At 42.3% G+C, this 15,035-nt stretch overlaps 2 protein-coding genes across 28 annotated transcripts in view; one reads left to right on the top strand and one right to left on the bottom strand.

Moving 5' to 3' along the window:
• Positions 1 to 6,807, bottom strand: part of SRSF11 (serine and arginine rich splicing factor 11) — a 50,585-nt gene extending 43,778 nt beyond the window's left edge. For 11 of the 24 annotated variants that reach the window (XM_036348992.1, XM_036348995.1, XM_036348994.1 and 8 more), the window contains exon 1: positions 6,691 to 6,769. Coding sequence is in view for 12 of the 24 variants with exons in the window: in XM_036348983.1 (XP_036204876.1) it covers positions 6,691 to 6,781 (91 nt within the window). In the remaining 12 variants the exon portion in view is untranslated. Of the gene's footprint in view, positions 1 to 6,690 lie in introns of all 24 variants that reach the window. The other 13 variants (XM_036348986.1, XM_036348988.1, XM_036348985.1 and 10 more) reach the window with 6 other exon arrangements.
• Positions 6,808 to 6,857: 50 nt separating this feature from the next.
• The window catches only part of LRRC40 (leucine rich repeat containing 40), a 53,583-nt gene continuing 45,405 nt past the window's right edge, over positions 6,858 to 15,035 (top strand). For 3 of the 4 annotated variants that reach the window (XM_036348980.1, XM_036348977.1, XM_036348979.1), the window contains exons 1-2: positions 6,860 to 7,064; positions 11,873 to 12,054. In XM_036348980.1, the coding sequence (XP_036204873.1) occupies positions 6,881 to 7,064; positions 11,873 to 12,054 (366 nt within the window). In that variant the 5' untranslated portion in view covers positions 6,860 to 6,880. Of the gene's footprint in view, positions 7,065 to 11,872; positions 12,055 to 15,035 lie in introns of all 4 variants that reach the window. The other variant, XM_036348978.1, reaches the window with a different exon arrangement.

Below are 15,035 nucleotides of genomic sequence, written 5' to 3'. Positions count from 1 at the left end.
AATAGACTCACAGATACAGAGAATAGACTGATGGAATCTATCACCAATTAGGTTTATTGTGACCTTTGGTTCATTACATTGTGGTTCAATTTCCTCCTCTGAAATAAAGCTTACCTCACTGGGTTGTTGTGAGGTTGAAGTGAGAATACTAATGCAAATGCTTAGTAAAGCTAAACATTAACTACTCTACAAGTGATATACCATTCCTTTAGGCTAGTACCTTGGACTAATGCTACTTTATTATTCACATGAAAAATATGAATCAGAAGAGTGAACATATATACAAAAGTTTCTTATTTAAGATCCCACATTTTAACATGGTTTCTTTTTGTGGCATAATAAAAATTTGTTATAAGGTAATAAATGCAAAATGCTAAATAGTGTGTATCTATGTGAGTGTAACAAAGTATAAGTCTCCCATTCCACTCTCCAATGTATGTTGTCAGCTACTATAAGTACTGCCCATAATTAGTTGTGTGAGCCCCAATTCCCTTATGTGAAAAATGAGAATAATGATACTATTTAAAGTTTCCAAAATTTGAAATATTATGGATATGAAGAACCTACCACAGTGCTCAGCACACAGGCACTCAACAAATGGTATGTACCATTACAGGAAAATGTGTTCAACTATCTCATCTTTTCAATGGATGAATAATAACAATAATACTTTTTGTCTTACTTAGTAAATTATTGTCAACTGTGAAAATACTTTGTAAACTGTTAAGTGGTAGTGAACATGAAATATACTACTCTTAGATGCCCTTTCTCCTTTAAGAAACTGTTGTAACAGAAACATGACACCAACGGATTTCAAGTTTTCATATTCATTTTGATCCTAAAGCAGCATTTTACCAATTAATTGCATGCATAGATAGATGGATGACAAAACACAATTGTTTTATGGAAGACTCTTTCTAGGAAGGATTCAATTACTTTTCTACATTTTCAGAGCAAGAACATTATTCTTATTTTCAAAAGACACAACTATAGATATGTTTCACTAATCTATACTAATAAAAGCATAATATGCTAATTAGACCAGACAGTCGAATGATCTAGAGACGAAGCCGTGGCAGCAGGGGTCGAGGCAGAAGCAGTTAGGAGTAATCAGACAGGCAGATGAGCAGTTAAGGGTGATCAGGAAGGAAGGCAGAGTGGTTAGGGGCAATCAGGCAGAGTGATTAGGGGCTATGAAGCAGGCAGGCAGGCAGGCGAGCGGTTAGGAGCCAGCGGTCCCAGATTGCAAGAGGGATGTCTGAGAGGTCCTGGAATGTGAGAGGGTGCAGTCCGGGCTGAGGGAGCCCTCCTGCCTCCCTCCACCCCCATGCACGAATTTCATCCACCAGCCTCTAGTCTTAAATAAAAGTACTGTGACATGGGTCAGAGCAACAGACTAGGAAATAACGAAAAGCACAGATTAAAAAAAAAAAAAAGGAAAATATCACTAAGTATATGAAACAATTTGAATTCCCGACATGCACTAAAGCTAAAAGCTATAATACTTCTTTCCCCTATTTGTCACCCTATCACTTGAAACTATGAAGTTAGTTTCAAGCCACAATTTGCTCAGACTGAAGTCTAAAGCATGTGGAGACATTGATCAAATAATTATTTTGAAGGAGGGAAGAGATAGTAGAAAGGTAACTTCCTAAGGAAATGACAAGTTAAAAGAAAAGCAAAAAGTTTAGCATCTCTAAAATGAAAAAAGTCAAAGCTATATTAACTGTAAATTTAGTGATGAGTGCAAAACACATATCTTTAGAAATAAGAAGAGTAAAGCTGGGCTCGAAGATTTGCATTGTAGGCCAAGTATTTAAATGTTCACTAGTATTTTAACACGCCAAAGATGGTATCTTCTAAATTTAATTGTGATATTTTAAAGGATTAAGAAAAATTGATGTAGAAAAAAATTAGTTAAACTGGAATTTATATCAATTGTATTTGTGAGTATAAATATTCCAACTCAAAATTTGAGTATCCATTTTTTAAGTAAAAATCTGATTGTGATTGTCAATAGCTGTCAAATTATCCACATTTTCCTTCCTTATCAACTTAAGTTGACACTAAAAATAATCTCAGGGACCATAGCTTGTCTTCATAAGACAGACAGTTAAGGAGCTTTCCTCATATAGAACAATATATGCCATGTATAATCATTTATGTCACTTTAAAAAAATGTTTTTATTTAATTTTTTTTAGAGAGGAACAGAGAGGGGGGAAGGAGGGAGGGAAAGGGAGAAGGAGAGGGAGAGGGGGATGGGGAAGGAGAGGGAGAGAAGTGAGAAAGAAACATGATCCATTGCCTCCTGCACAATCCAGGCATGTGCCCTGACCAGGAATCCAACAGTGACAACGCTCAACCAACTGAGCCACTCCAGGGGGGCAATGTCGCTCTCTTTCAGAAGTACTGAGCAAATGAGGTTGCAAGTTGAATCCAATAGGACAAAGCTATTGGCAGGGGGTGATATAAAGTCAAATTCTAATTTAGTGGATTTTAATTAAACTAATTTTTAAACAGATTTATTTGGTAGTGGTTTTGTATGTGTTTAAAACAGAGATAGAATGGTACTATGAAGTACCTTCTAGGGCAGTGGTTCTCAACCTTCCTAATGACACGACCCTTTAATACAGTTCCTCATATTGTGGTGACCCCCAACCATAAAATTATTTTCATTGCTACTTCATAACTTTAATTTTGCTACTGTAAACAATATGTAATTATATATGTGTTTTCTGATGGTCTTAGGCGACTCCTGTGAGAGGGCCGTTCGACCCCCAAAGGGGTCGCGACCCATAGGTTGAGAACCACTGTTCTAGGGTTTGGTGCCCTAATTTTCTCTCTGTATTACTTTACTATTTTAAAGCAAACAAACTCATAAATCCTATATAATTAATATTAAGACTTTAGGTCACAGAACACATTAATCTTGAAAAATGAGCAAGAAAACAAATAGCTATTAAGTTTAGGAGTAAGACTCACTGGAATAATGGGAAGCATTTTCAGCTGATTTGAGAAAAAACTATAAATGATACCATAATGTTTTTATTTAATGACATAAAAGTGCTTTACAACCACACTGATTTCAGCTGTTCCCCCCCCCCCAATAAAAAAACAAACCAAAAAAAGAAAACTGAAATTAGGATGAAAAGAAAAATATTTTGAAGTAATTCTTCCACTTTTCTTCATGTGAAAAACACTAGCATGTAAAAACCTTTTTATAAAAGGAAAATGAGCCGAAACCGGTTTGGCTCAGTGGATAGAGCGTCGGCCTGCGGACTGAAAGGTCCCAGGTTCCATTCAGGTCAAGGGCATGTACCTGGGTTGCGGGCACATCCCCAGTAGGAGATGTGCAGGAGGCAGCTGATCGATGTTTCTAACTCTCTATCTCTCTCCCTTCCTCTCTGTAAAAAAATCAATAAAATATATTAAAAAAAAAAGGAAAATGAAAATATTTTCCTAAAGCTGGTGGGCTAAAATTCTTTTGTATTGAAAGTAGAGAGAATTATATCACTCAACATTTGAATAAAATATTAAACCTCCTAGAGTAAGATCACTACTTTATGAGTCAAAAACAAGAAAGAGAAGCACTGGAAACAAAAAATACACAAATGAATAACCTAAAATAAAATGCACTGTCTCTATAAAAAAAAAATTGCCACAAACAACTCCAATAGCAACAAAATACAAATCAAAGCCACATTTGAAACCATGATTACAAATGCAAAATATATATGTCTTCAAAGAAATAATACAGCATATTTTGCTAGTTTTAAAAGTTGGCAGTTATGGAGCTGAATGGAAAACAAATGTAGTAATGTTCATAAGAGTAACACAGCCATGTTTGAAAATGTCATTAAATTTTAATGGTGGAGATAAGCCACTCTTACTTTGATAATAGTCTTATTTTCCCTTATGAAACAAAACATTTTTTTCGGTCAATGTAATTCTTAGACTCAATATATTTTTGGTTTCTTCACTTTCTTTTTTTAATTTAGCAAATAAGTTAGAAGAGTGAAACCTTCCATTACTTTAAAAAAATGAGTCAATTATAGCTAGACAAATTTTGTTGCAAAAGGTAGCTATGCAGGAGTCTCCAGATTATTTTAATAATCTGTTTTTTTTAAAAGCAAACAAACTCATAAAGGAGATATCCATATTGTTTTAATAATCTGTTTTTTTAAAAAAACCAAGTACTTTAACTTATGAATATTTTTCAACAAATATGTTCATGTTGAAAAAGGGCTGAGTTTTTAAAAATTTGTAATGCATTTTTCCTAAAGTAATACAATTGATAGAACATGTAATTTTCCAAATTGCATGAGGAAATAATTTTCATCCATTTGCACTTGCTTCAGATGCAATACTAGTGGTACTGTGAATACATTCTAGTACAATTTTTACATGTCACTTTATATCTATTGCTTACTAAAAATGTAAGTCACTTGGATTTTTCACAAGTACTTTTCCATTAAACAGGCTGTGCTTCTCTTAAACAAAATGCAACAATGTGCTCTGGCGGTAGCTCAGTTGGTTAGAGTGTCACCTAGATAAGCCAAGGTTGCAGTTCAATCCCCGGTCAGAGCTAATTAAATACCAATAATGAAATACTTAACTTCAAGTAGAAGCACAATAAATGAACAAATTATACCTTGCATGTTATTTAAAGCAATGCTGAAGAACTTATTGTAGGGAGAAGGGTGGCTATTGTAAAATTTGCTACTTGAACAATTCATCCTTCAAAGGTAGGTTAAATCCTACAGAAGAGAAAAAGGGTTTTCTCTAATAAATGTATGTCTCCTAAAACGTATTTGAAGGGTCCCTTAAAATGGGTCCAGACTAAAAAGCAAGTTGAAAATGATGAAATAAAAGCCACTAACCGAATAATAATGATTAACAAGAAAGGTTTAGGAAAGAGATCTAGGTTCAAATTCCTGGCCATAGAACTTATAGAAACTTGTGACCTTATATATAAATTTCTTAATCCCTTTTAGCATCAATTTCTTCATCTGCAAATTGGTCATTGTGCTAAAAAAGAGATAGCAAAGAGAGGTATTATTAGCACTGAGCCTGGCACTAAGTAAAGGCTTAATATTAATAAGGTTGCTATAATCAAATCGCCAAGACAAACTGGAGGGAGGGGAGATCTCATTAGTGACCTTGCATGATCTGCTATCGTTCTTGCTTTAAAACCCATTTAAAAAAATTGATTTTATAAAGAGAAGGATAAGAGAGAGAGAGAAATATCCATGATGAGAGGGACAACATCAAGGCTGACTCCTGCAGGCTCCCTAGTGGGGGTCAAGCCCCCAACCTGGGCACATGCTCTGACCTGAATCGAACCCACAACCTCCTGAGTTCACGGGTCCACACTCAACCACTGTGCCACATCGGCTGGGCAAAACCCACTCTTTTCTTGCTTGGTAGTGTAAATACTGGTACTTTTCTGCTGTTCACTCTTAGTGTACAGGGCTCTACAGAACTAAAAAGAAAAAAAGCGAGAGGGGGTTAAAAACCGACTATCAGAGGTAGCAAGAACCAGGACTCGGGCAAAACTGTTTGTGCTGCAGATTTTGTCATTCTACCTTTCAAACATCCCACCGATCTCCCGCCGAGTTGATGGGGCTCAGGAGGGCATTTCCGGGTATATGCTTTTCAAAACAAAGTCACTTCAGGCAAAAGAAAAGTCTAAAGATGAGTTCTTATTTCTTTAATTAATAAAGTTGTACATTTCAGACAGAAACTAACTTTCCAGGAAAACCGACCTAACTGAACAAAATTGTCCTTTGCCCGGCAGGCGTGGCTGAGCGACGACCTACGAACCGGGAGCTCACGGTCTGATTCCCGGTCAGGGCACAGGCCCCGGCTGCCGGCGCGATCCCTCGTGTGGGCGGGCAGGAGGCGGCCGATCAATGATTCTCTCTCATCTTTGGTGTTTCTCTCTCTCTCTCTCCCTCTCCCTTCCTCTCTGCAATCAATAAAAATATTTTTTAAAAAAATCCTTTTCTATTCTGGACTGGAGTCCCCTTCTTCACTAAGCGCTCAATATTGAAAGCGTTAGCTTCACTTAATTATTTTAAAAGTCAAATGAGATACAAATTATTCTTTCTAGATTAAGTTTTAAAAAGTGAGCTTTAAAAAGAGATCAAGTAAATTGCCTACAGCCACATCGCTGGTAAGCTACAGAAGCAGCTGGGATTCGAACTCGTATCTCCGGGCTTCCAAGCCGTTTCCGCTCTGCTAGAGCTTGCGCCTCCACACGATTCCCGGGAAAACAGTTACTAAGCCTGTCCCCCTCCTCTCCCTGTGGCCAACCCTTCCATCTCACACTACTTCCGATGCTGGCCTATGAACTCCATACAACAGCGGGCCAGGCACACCAACTCTGGGAATCAGAGAATACAGTCCGGAAGAACAGAAACCAGCTTTCTTTTCTACGCCGGGCGGAGATTTGGCGCCACCACCACAGCGACAAACAGGCTACGGTCCAGCTAGGCGGCAGACCGCGCCCAGGTCTCAAGTTTTACTCAAGGCCCACGTTCAGTTCAGGCCAGAAGGAGGAAGCAGAAAAGGTTATTCTTTCCCGCCACCCCGGCCACGGCGGGGGCACCGAGAAGAAGGAGGGCATCGCGGGAACACTGCACACAATACATCCTCAAGTCCTTCCTCGGCCGCTTACACACACTTACTTGAGCGAAGTAATTCCAAGAGACCAGGCTGGCGCCGGCAACGGGAAGGGCTCCTCTGTCCTCCAGCTCCAGTCACGGACAGTGACGTCATCGAGGCCGCGCCGCCAAGAGCGGAAGGCCCCGCGCCCCGAGCGCGCGCGCCCCCGGGAGGGCGGGGCCGAAGGTGGCGGCGCCTTTGAGCGTCACGCGCATGGTTCTCTGCTTCGGGACTCGGGGTGGGAACATGTCGCGTCTGAGAGGGCTCGCGGAGCGGGATCCCCGAGCGGGTTTCAGAGCTGAAAGGGGAGACTGCGGTGCCTCCGTGCCCCAGGGGCTGCTAAAGGCGGCGAGGAAGAGCGGCCAGTTAAACCTGTCGGGGCGGAACCTCAGCGAAGGTAAGGTCCAGGGTGCGACCCGGTTTGCGTCCTGTCAGAAAGCCCTCGTTCCGGGCCACCTCCCTTTCCTCTGGCTTGGCTTTGGCCACCTTTGCCTAACGCTTCTGGCCAGGACCCCGTGGCTTTCATCGAGGTACTCATCGCACTCCCATTGGCTCGGTCAGCCCGGTTCGGTTCCGACGCTCTCTTCAGAATGTGTGGTGAAGGGACCCTGATGGGAATGGGCCAACATTTAAACGGGATGCCTTCCGGGATTCCCACAGTCTATGAGATAAACGACCTAATGTGTGACTAAATTAGCTATCACATGATGGGCAAATGCTTTGTTGCTTTGGCCCTCATTTCCCTCCTTTTAATTTGACATAAAATTCTGCACTTATCAGCTCCTTTGTGAACTTTCTGCATGCCGCTGTTCCCTGACAAGACACTTTCCTTTGTGCACCTGAGCTGTCCTAAAATACAAAGAATCGTGAGCATATTTCCCAAATTGCGGATCAGGATAGATGCCCTACAGAGTGAATTTGGGGCCATCCTGATAAACCGAATAAAAGCTCAACAAGCGCCAATTTGGATACCATGAGTGAAGAATAAATAGCCAGATGCTCTCCCGACTATCTGGAAGGTAGTGGGAGGTGGGGAAGGAGACAGTGGATCATTCTTCCTGTAATGATTTCCTCTATTTATAGTCAGGTTTCAGGCTATCTGGTATTAAAACTTTACACTTTCCTTCTAATGATTGCTTTTTTGTGTGTGCCATGCATGTGTAGAGTAGACCAAGAAATCCTGCTGAATGAATGAAAGGGTATATGAGCTAAAATCTCTGCTCTACCCGGTAAAGCTTTTAATCTATGGGAATATAAGTATTTTAAAACAACATGCATATACACTTCGTTTTCCCAAAGCTTGGAAAAATTTCCTTTATCCCTGACAGGCTCACTCCTCTGCTTCCTGTAAGACTCTGTTCAGAGGTCCCAGGTCAGAGAGGCAATAGGAAGTGCCACATACTTATTTAAACAGCATTTGTTGTATACTATCTATGTTTCTTCCAGATATGGTACTAGGTAGGTACCAAGGAAGCAGAGTGACACCTAGAACAATTCATAGTCACATAAGCACTTTAACATGAGCTTTATTCAAATTTATTTATTAAGAACTAGAGGCCTGGTGCACGAAATTCATGCACTGGTGTGGTCCCTAGGCCTGGGCGGTGATTGAAGCACAAGCGTCTGGCGTGGAAGGGCAGGTACCATCTGACCTCTGGGCCCTGGCAGCACCTGGGCTCCCGGACCCCCCATGCGTCCCCCTCCTTCTGTGTCATGGCGCCTGAGTCCCCACACAGATGCGGTGAGCATGGCCAGATGCCATGGGCTGGGGTACAGCGTGGGCCTCTGGGTCTGGCAGCACTGCACGGAAGCCAGGCAGGCAGCACGCTCTCTCCCAGCCAGCCTCTCAGACTGGCTCCTGCGAGAACCCATGGGGAACCCGACTGGCCCCTGTAGTCCCTGTGGCTGTGGCTCGGCTCACCTAGAAGAGGCCGTGTGGGTGCAGTGGGCTCCTCGCGAGCGCTCGGTACCTGAGCGCCTGAGCTTCCCCAGCACGCGAGCGCTGGCGTCCATGGTAGGGTAGCAGGGGGAGTGGGAGTGAGCTTGGTGGACACCCTGCATTTTCACCGCCCCTCCGTCCCCATCACCCCCACCCCCAGGTAGCCAACGAGAGGTCGCAGCGCATCACCGATGCCCGCCATGTTCTACACTGCCCTCTGGTGGTTAGCACACATCATAGCGAGTGGTTGAACTCCCGGTCTCCCGGTCGAATGACCACCCAAGGGGACAATTTGCATATGAGGCTTTTATTATATAGGATTGCAGTTGTTAAATAATAAATTTTTGTTATACTCCAAGTCTTTTCTTTTCTCCTTCATATATACACATGCATATATGTGGATATTTGTTTATTAGACACACACACACACACACACACACACACACACGGTTACTTTCATATATTACATTATCTGGATTTTAAAAATTGGCATCTTTTTTTATTTCAAGTTAGTGTTATTGGGATGTAATTTACAAACAGTATGTGCACCTATTTTAAGTATATAGTTCGATGAGTTTTGGCAGATGTATAATTGTTTAACCACTACCACAATCAAGTTATAGAACATTTCCAACACTTGAAAGTTCTCTTATGCCCCTTTGCTGTCAATCTAACCCAGTGCTCCACACAAATATATATTAGCTTCTTCCAGAATTTCATTTAAATGGAATTATACATTTCTGCTTTTTTTGTTTTAGGCTTCTTTTGCTTAGTATACTGTTTTTTTTGTTTTGTTTATTTTGCTTTTTGAGACTCATTCTTTTTATTTTTAAAATAGAGACCCAGTGCATGAATTCATGCACTGGTGGGGTCCCTCGGCCTGCGGGGATCGGCCGAAACCGGCAGTCCTACATCCCCTGAGGGATGTAGTAGTGTGCAAAGCGGCAGGTGGCCCTGGAAGAGCCTGAGCCGGGGAGGAGCCCGAGCTGGGACCGGGGCACCACTCCTGCTCATCCCGGCCCTGCTGTGCTGCCACCATTGCTCGGTAGGCTCACTGCTGCTCTACTGTGGTCTCCGTGCACCTCTCCTAGGGTGATACCGGTGTGCCCATGAGCAAGAAGTGGCCGCAGGCTTGCGCCCAGTCAGTCCCATTGCAGTTCCCGATCCCAGTCCTGGTCTGGATGGGGAAGGGGCGTGCAGGAGGAGTGTCTGTGGGAGAGGCTAGTACTGCCACAGCTGTGTTCGCCAGCCATGAGCCCAGTGTCTGGCGCCCATTGGTCAGCTGAGCAGCACTCTTGCTGTGGGAGCACACTGACCACCAGGGGGCAGCTCCTGCGTTGAGTGTCTGCCCCTTGGTGGTCACTGCCTGTCATAGCTACCGGTCGAACGGTCAACCAGTCACTTCGGCTTTTATATATGTAGATTTTATATATATAGATAGATAATCATCCATTCACTTATTGAAAGACATTTGAGTTTTTTCTAGTTTTTGGCTATTATGAATAAAATTGCCATGAACTTTCAAGTACAGTCTTTGTATGGACATATGTTATCATTTCTGTTGAATATGTCAGGTAAATTAGCAGCTACCAGAAACAGGCATGCCTTCCAATTCACTGAGAGGCAAGACTATATAGTTTTGCCAAGGTTTAAATCCCATCTCTGGTGTTTACTAGCTGTATAATCCTGGGTAAATTCTAATTATCTTTGTGTCCCATTTTTCTCTTCTATGAACTAGAATAGTATTAGCATCTACCTCACAGAGTTGTTATGAGATTTAAATGAGTTAGTATGTTAGAAAATTGCCTGTTATTTGTACATCTTATTTATTATTATTATTACTAGAGGCCTGGTGCACAAAAATTTGTGCACTCGGGGGGGAGGGGGGGGTCCCTCAGCCCGGCCTGTGCCCTCTCGCAGTCTGGAACCCCTCGGGAGATAACGACCTGCTGGCTTAGGCCTGCTCCTGGGTGGCAGAGGGCAGGCCCAATCCCTAGGTACAAACCCCTGGTTGGGCTCATAGCAGGGCCGATCAGGGGGTTGGGGTGCCGCCACTCTCACACTCGGGGCAGGGCCGATGGGGAGGTTATGGCTCTACCCCATCACACACAGAGCAGGGCCCGTGGGGGGTGGAGGGGTTGGGGAGCTCCCCCCTATCAGGCACAGAGCAGGGCTGCTCAGGGGGTTGGGGCCCCGCCCCCTGTCACACACAGAGCCGCAGGGTGATCAGGGGGTTTGGGCGCTGCCCCCTGTCACGCTGATCCCGGTGCCGGGAGGCATATTACCCTTTTACTATATAGACTAGAGGCCTGGTGCATGGGTGGGGCCGCTGGTTTGCCCTGAAGGGTGTCCTGGATCAGGGTGGGGGTCCCCACTGGGGTGCCTGGCCAGTCTGGGTGAGGGGCTGAGGGCTGTTTTCAGGCTGGGAGTGACTGAAGTTCCCAACTGCTCCTTTTTTTCTTTTCTTTTTTTTTATTCTGGGCCAGCTTTACCTTAAGGCTTGGCTCCAGCTCTTAGGCCTCCAAGGCTGAAAGTAGGTTTCTGGCCTTTGCTTACAATGTTGCGAATCTGCTGGCTGAAGTCTGGCAGTATTTGTTACAATGTTTCTTAAACTGCCCGCTCAGAGGCCTGCAGCCGCAGGCAGGAACGTTGGTTTCCTCCAACGATCCTCCATCACTGAGGCAAGCAAGCCTCATGTTAGTTTCAAGCTGCCTGGCTGCCGGCCGCCATCTTGGCTGACAGTTAATTTGCATATCTCGCTGATTAGCCAATGGGAAGGGTAGCGGTCGTATGCCAATTACCTTGTTTCTCTTTTATTAGTGTAGATTATTAGCTATTAATTTTAATACCAGTGCTTTCTCAGACTTAATACACACTTGTGTTATGAAATTTATAACATTACCTTATAAGTGTTAATTTTCATGCTCTCTGTTACTCTGTTAGCTTAATGGTAGAATCCCTCCTTTCTCTCTATTAGGTGCTATGCAGATTGCATGTATAGTAAATATAGTTAGATAAAGATAAAAGTGAGGTATAATAGGTAAAATACATATCACATATTGTTTTTTAATAAAATCAACTTTTACTCTAATCTAGTTACAATTCATTGTTACTTGACTTATTTGAAGTATTTTTTTCTTTTATTTAAATGTTTCAGCAATTGCTTTTCAGTAGGTAAACTGAATAGCTGTTATAAAAGTATGTCACTTAGTATCTAACTGCTTGTTTTATGTCCTTCTTTTTGGGTCTGGTTGTGTTGGAAATAGTGCCTCAGTGTGTCTGGAGAATAAATGTGGATATCCCTGAGGAAGCTAATCAGAATCTTTCATTCAGTGCTACCGAGCGATGGTGGGAACAGACGGATTTGACCAAATTAATAATATCCAACAATAAACTTCAGTCACTTACAGATGACCTCCGACTCCTACCTGCACTCACTGTTCTTGATGTAAGTTGACTGATTATAAATTTCGGTCCTTAGGTGAAGAGATTCTAATTTAAATTTAGGCTTTGATGAGCAGAAAACCCATTTCACTTGGTAAAACACAAGGAAGAATAACAAATTATCATTAGACATAACATAATGGTTAGGAGTGTAGGGTCAGAACATCACGCTGCAGATTTTGGCACTGCCATTTGATAGCTGTGTAAACTTGGGAAAGTTACCTGTTGGTGTCTCATTTTCCACATCTGTAAACTAGGACTGATACTACTACCTAATTGTAAACATTGTTTTATAAACAGAATCGGTATTTAACAAGTGGTTGCTGCTACTCATATTTTTCTGTTGCTATAATTTGTAATATCATTATTATTCTGGACATTAAAGCAAATACAGTTGACTATGAAAAATGCAGGGATTAGGGACTCCAGTCTCTGCACAGTTGAAAATCCATGTATGACTTTTGACTCCCCAGAACCTTAATTGCTAATAGCCTACTGTTGACCAGAAGCCTTACCGATAATGTAAACAGTAGATTAACATATACTGATCACGTTATATGTATTACATACCATATAAATTAAGCTAGAGAAAAGAAAATGTTAAAATCATAAGGAAGAAAAAATACATTTACAGTGTTTACTGTAAAAAAAATCTGTGTATAAGTGAAACCGTACAGTTCAAACCCATGTTGTTTAAGGATCAACTGCACTTAAGATTAAATTTTTTATATAACTTTCAGCATTGACTTCAGTTATTGAACTTATATTTTTGTGTGTTTATTTAGGGACTATGTTTTAGTCTCTAGTTGCCATGTCATGTGATAAAGCGTGAATAGTTTATTTCACAATCTACACACTTTTAATGTCCTTAACTTAGGAACATCAACTATCTTCCAATTCATATATGAAAAGTTGGATCTAGTCAGATTTCTAGAGAAGTTTGTTTTTTTTTCTGTTCATCAGATTATTCACTTGATTTTTAGATTCACTTGTTGATAGATGTGTATTTGTTCATAATTTGTATCTTTACCTTTTTCTTCTTCTTCCTCTTCTTAAAGGATACCTTTCAGCATTTCATATAATACTGGTTTGGTGGTGATGAACTCCTTTAGCTTTTTCTTATCTGTGGAGCTCTTTATCTGACCTTCAATTCTGAAAGATAGCTTTGCTAGGTAAAGTAATCTTGGTTGTAGGTTCTTGGTATTCATCACTTTGAATATTTCTTGCCACTCTCTTCTGGCTTGCAAAGTTTCTGTTGAGAAATCAGCTGACAGTCGTATGGGTACTCCCTTGTAGGTAACTGACTTCTTTCTCTTGCTGCTTTTAGGATTCTCTCTTTGTCTTTTGCTCTTGGCATTTTAATTATGATGTGTCTTGGTGTGGTCCTCTTTGGATTCCTTTTGTTTGGGGTTCTCTGCGCTTCCTGGACTTGTAAGTCTATTTCTTTGACTAGGTAGGGGAAGTTTTCTGTCATTATTTCTTCAAATAGGTTTTCAATATCTTGCTCGCTCTCTTCTTCTGGCACCCCTATAATTCGGATGTTGGTACGCTAGAAGGTGTCCCAGAGGCTCCTTACACTATCTTCGTATTTTGGGATTCTTTTTTCATTTTGCTTTTCTGGTTGGGTGTTTTTTGCTTCTTCGCATTTCAAATCTTTGACTTGATTCTTGCGATCCTCTGGTCTGCTGTTGGGAGTCTGTATAATATTTATTTCAGTCAGTGTATGCTTAATTTCTAGTTGGTCCTTTATCACAACATCGAGGGTCTCACTAGATTTCTTGAGGGTCTCATTAAGTTTATCGGCGGTTTCTAGAAAATTTTTGAAAAACCTTAAAAGTGTGATTTTGAACTCTATATCCAGTCGTTTGCTTTCCTCCATTTCTGTCATTTGTGTCCTGTTTCTTTGACTCTGCATTTTTTATGCTTCGCTGTGTCGATAAAGTGGCTTTCTGTGCTAAGTGTCCTATAGGGCCCAGTGGCTCAGCCTCCCCAATTACCTGAGGTGGACACTCTTGGTGCACCCCCTTGTGGTCTTTGTGCACAGTCTTGTTGTAGTTAAGCCTTGATTGTTGTAGGTAACACTGGGAGGATTTGACCTCCAGGCCAATTGGCTGTGAGAATCAGCTGTGTCTGCAGTGGGAGAACTTCTGTGCTGAAGACACCCTTATGGGGCAAGACTTGCTTCAATGGGGCTTTGGTGGTCACTGAGTCTGCCCCCTGAGTGTGTCCCTTATGGATCTGCGGAGTTATAATTGGATGGTCCCACTCTGACCACTGGGTACACTGACTCTTGGATCTAAGGAGATGCTAATCTAGCCTCTGCCTTAGGCTACCCAGCAGAAGCCAGCTGTAAAGCAATGCAAGTTGCCCTGGGGCCTTGGGGCAGCTGCAGTTTGTTAAGTTATTTTCAAATTACAAAGGGCCGGGCCTTTCATATGCAAAAGAATCTGTGCACGGCTTGGGTGGGGCATGGTCCCAGGGGATCAACACGGCGGACGGAGCGAGCAGTATGGCTGCTCTCAGTCCTGCCTTCAGAGGTCCTGGCAGTTGCTGCGTGTGCCTCCGAGAGGAAGCTGCCCTCAAGTTCCGACCAATGCCAGACAGTCCCGTTTCTCCCGTATGAGTCTGGGTCCCCAGAGACTCGCCTGGAACTGGAGCTCATAGCCTGAGACTCCCTCCCGATTGAAAAAGACAGTCGTGTCCTCAGCCGCCAGCCCGCTCCACATGCACCTCCACACCTTTGTATTTTACTTCCGCACCGCACCTCCTCTGAGTCTCGGTATGCTTTTCTCTTTCCTTCTAGTTGTAGAATTTCCACTCAGCCAGCCTTCCTGTGGTTCTGAATGATGTCCGTTATGTCCTTTAGTTGTATTTTTGAAGTGGTTGTTCGAGGCAGCAAACTCCGGTGTTTACCTATGCTGCCATCTTGGTTTTCGAGAAGTTTTTTTTTTTCTTTATTTGTAAAATGAATGGATTGGCTTAGGT

Source organism: Myotis myotis, unplaced genomic scaffold (assembly GCF_014108235.1).
Source record: "Myotis myotis isolate mMyoMyo1 unplaced genomic scaffold, mMyoMyo1.p scaffold_m19_p_2, whole genome shotgun sequence".
Lineage (NCBI taxonomy): Eukaryota > Metazoa > Chordata > Mammalia > Chiroptera > Vespertilionidae > Myotis > Myotis myotis.
The sequence above is the reverse complement of the archived record's forward strand: the minus strand, read 5'-3'. Positions and strand labels throughout refer to the sequence as shown.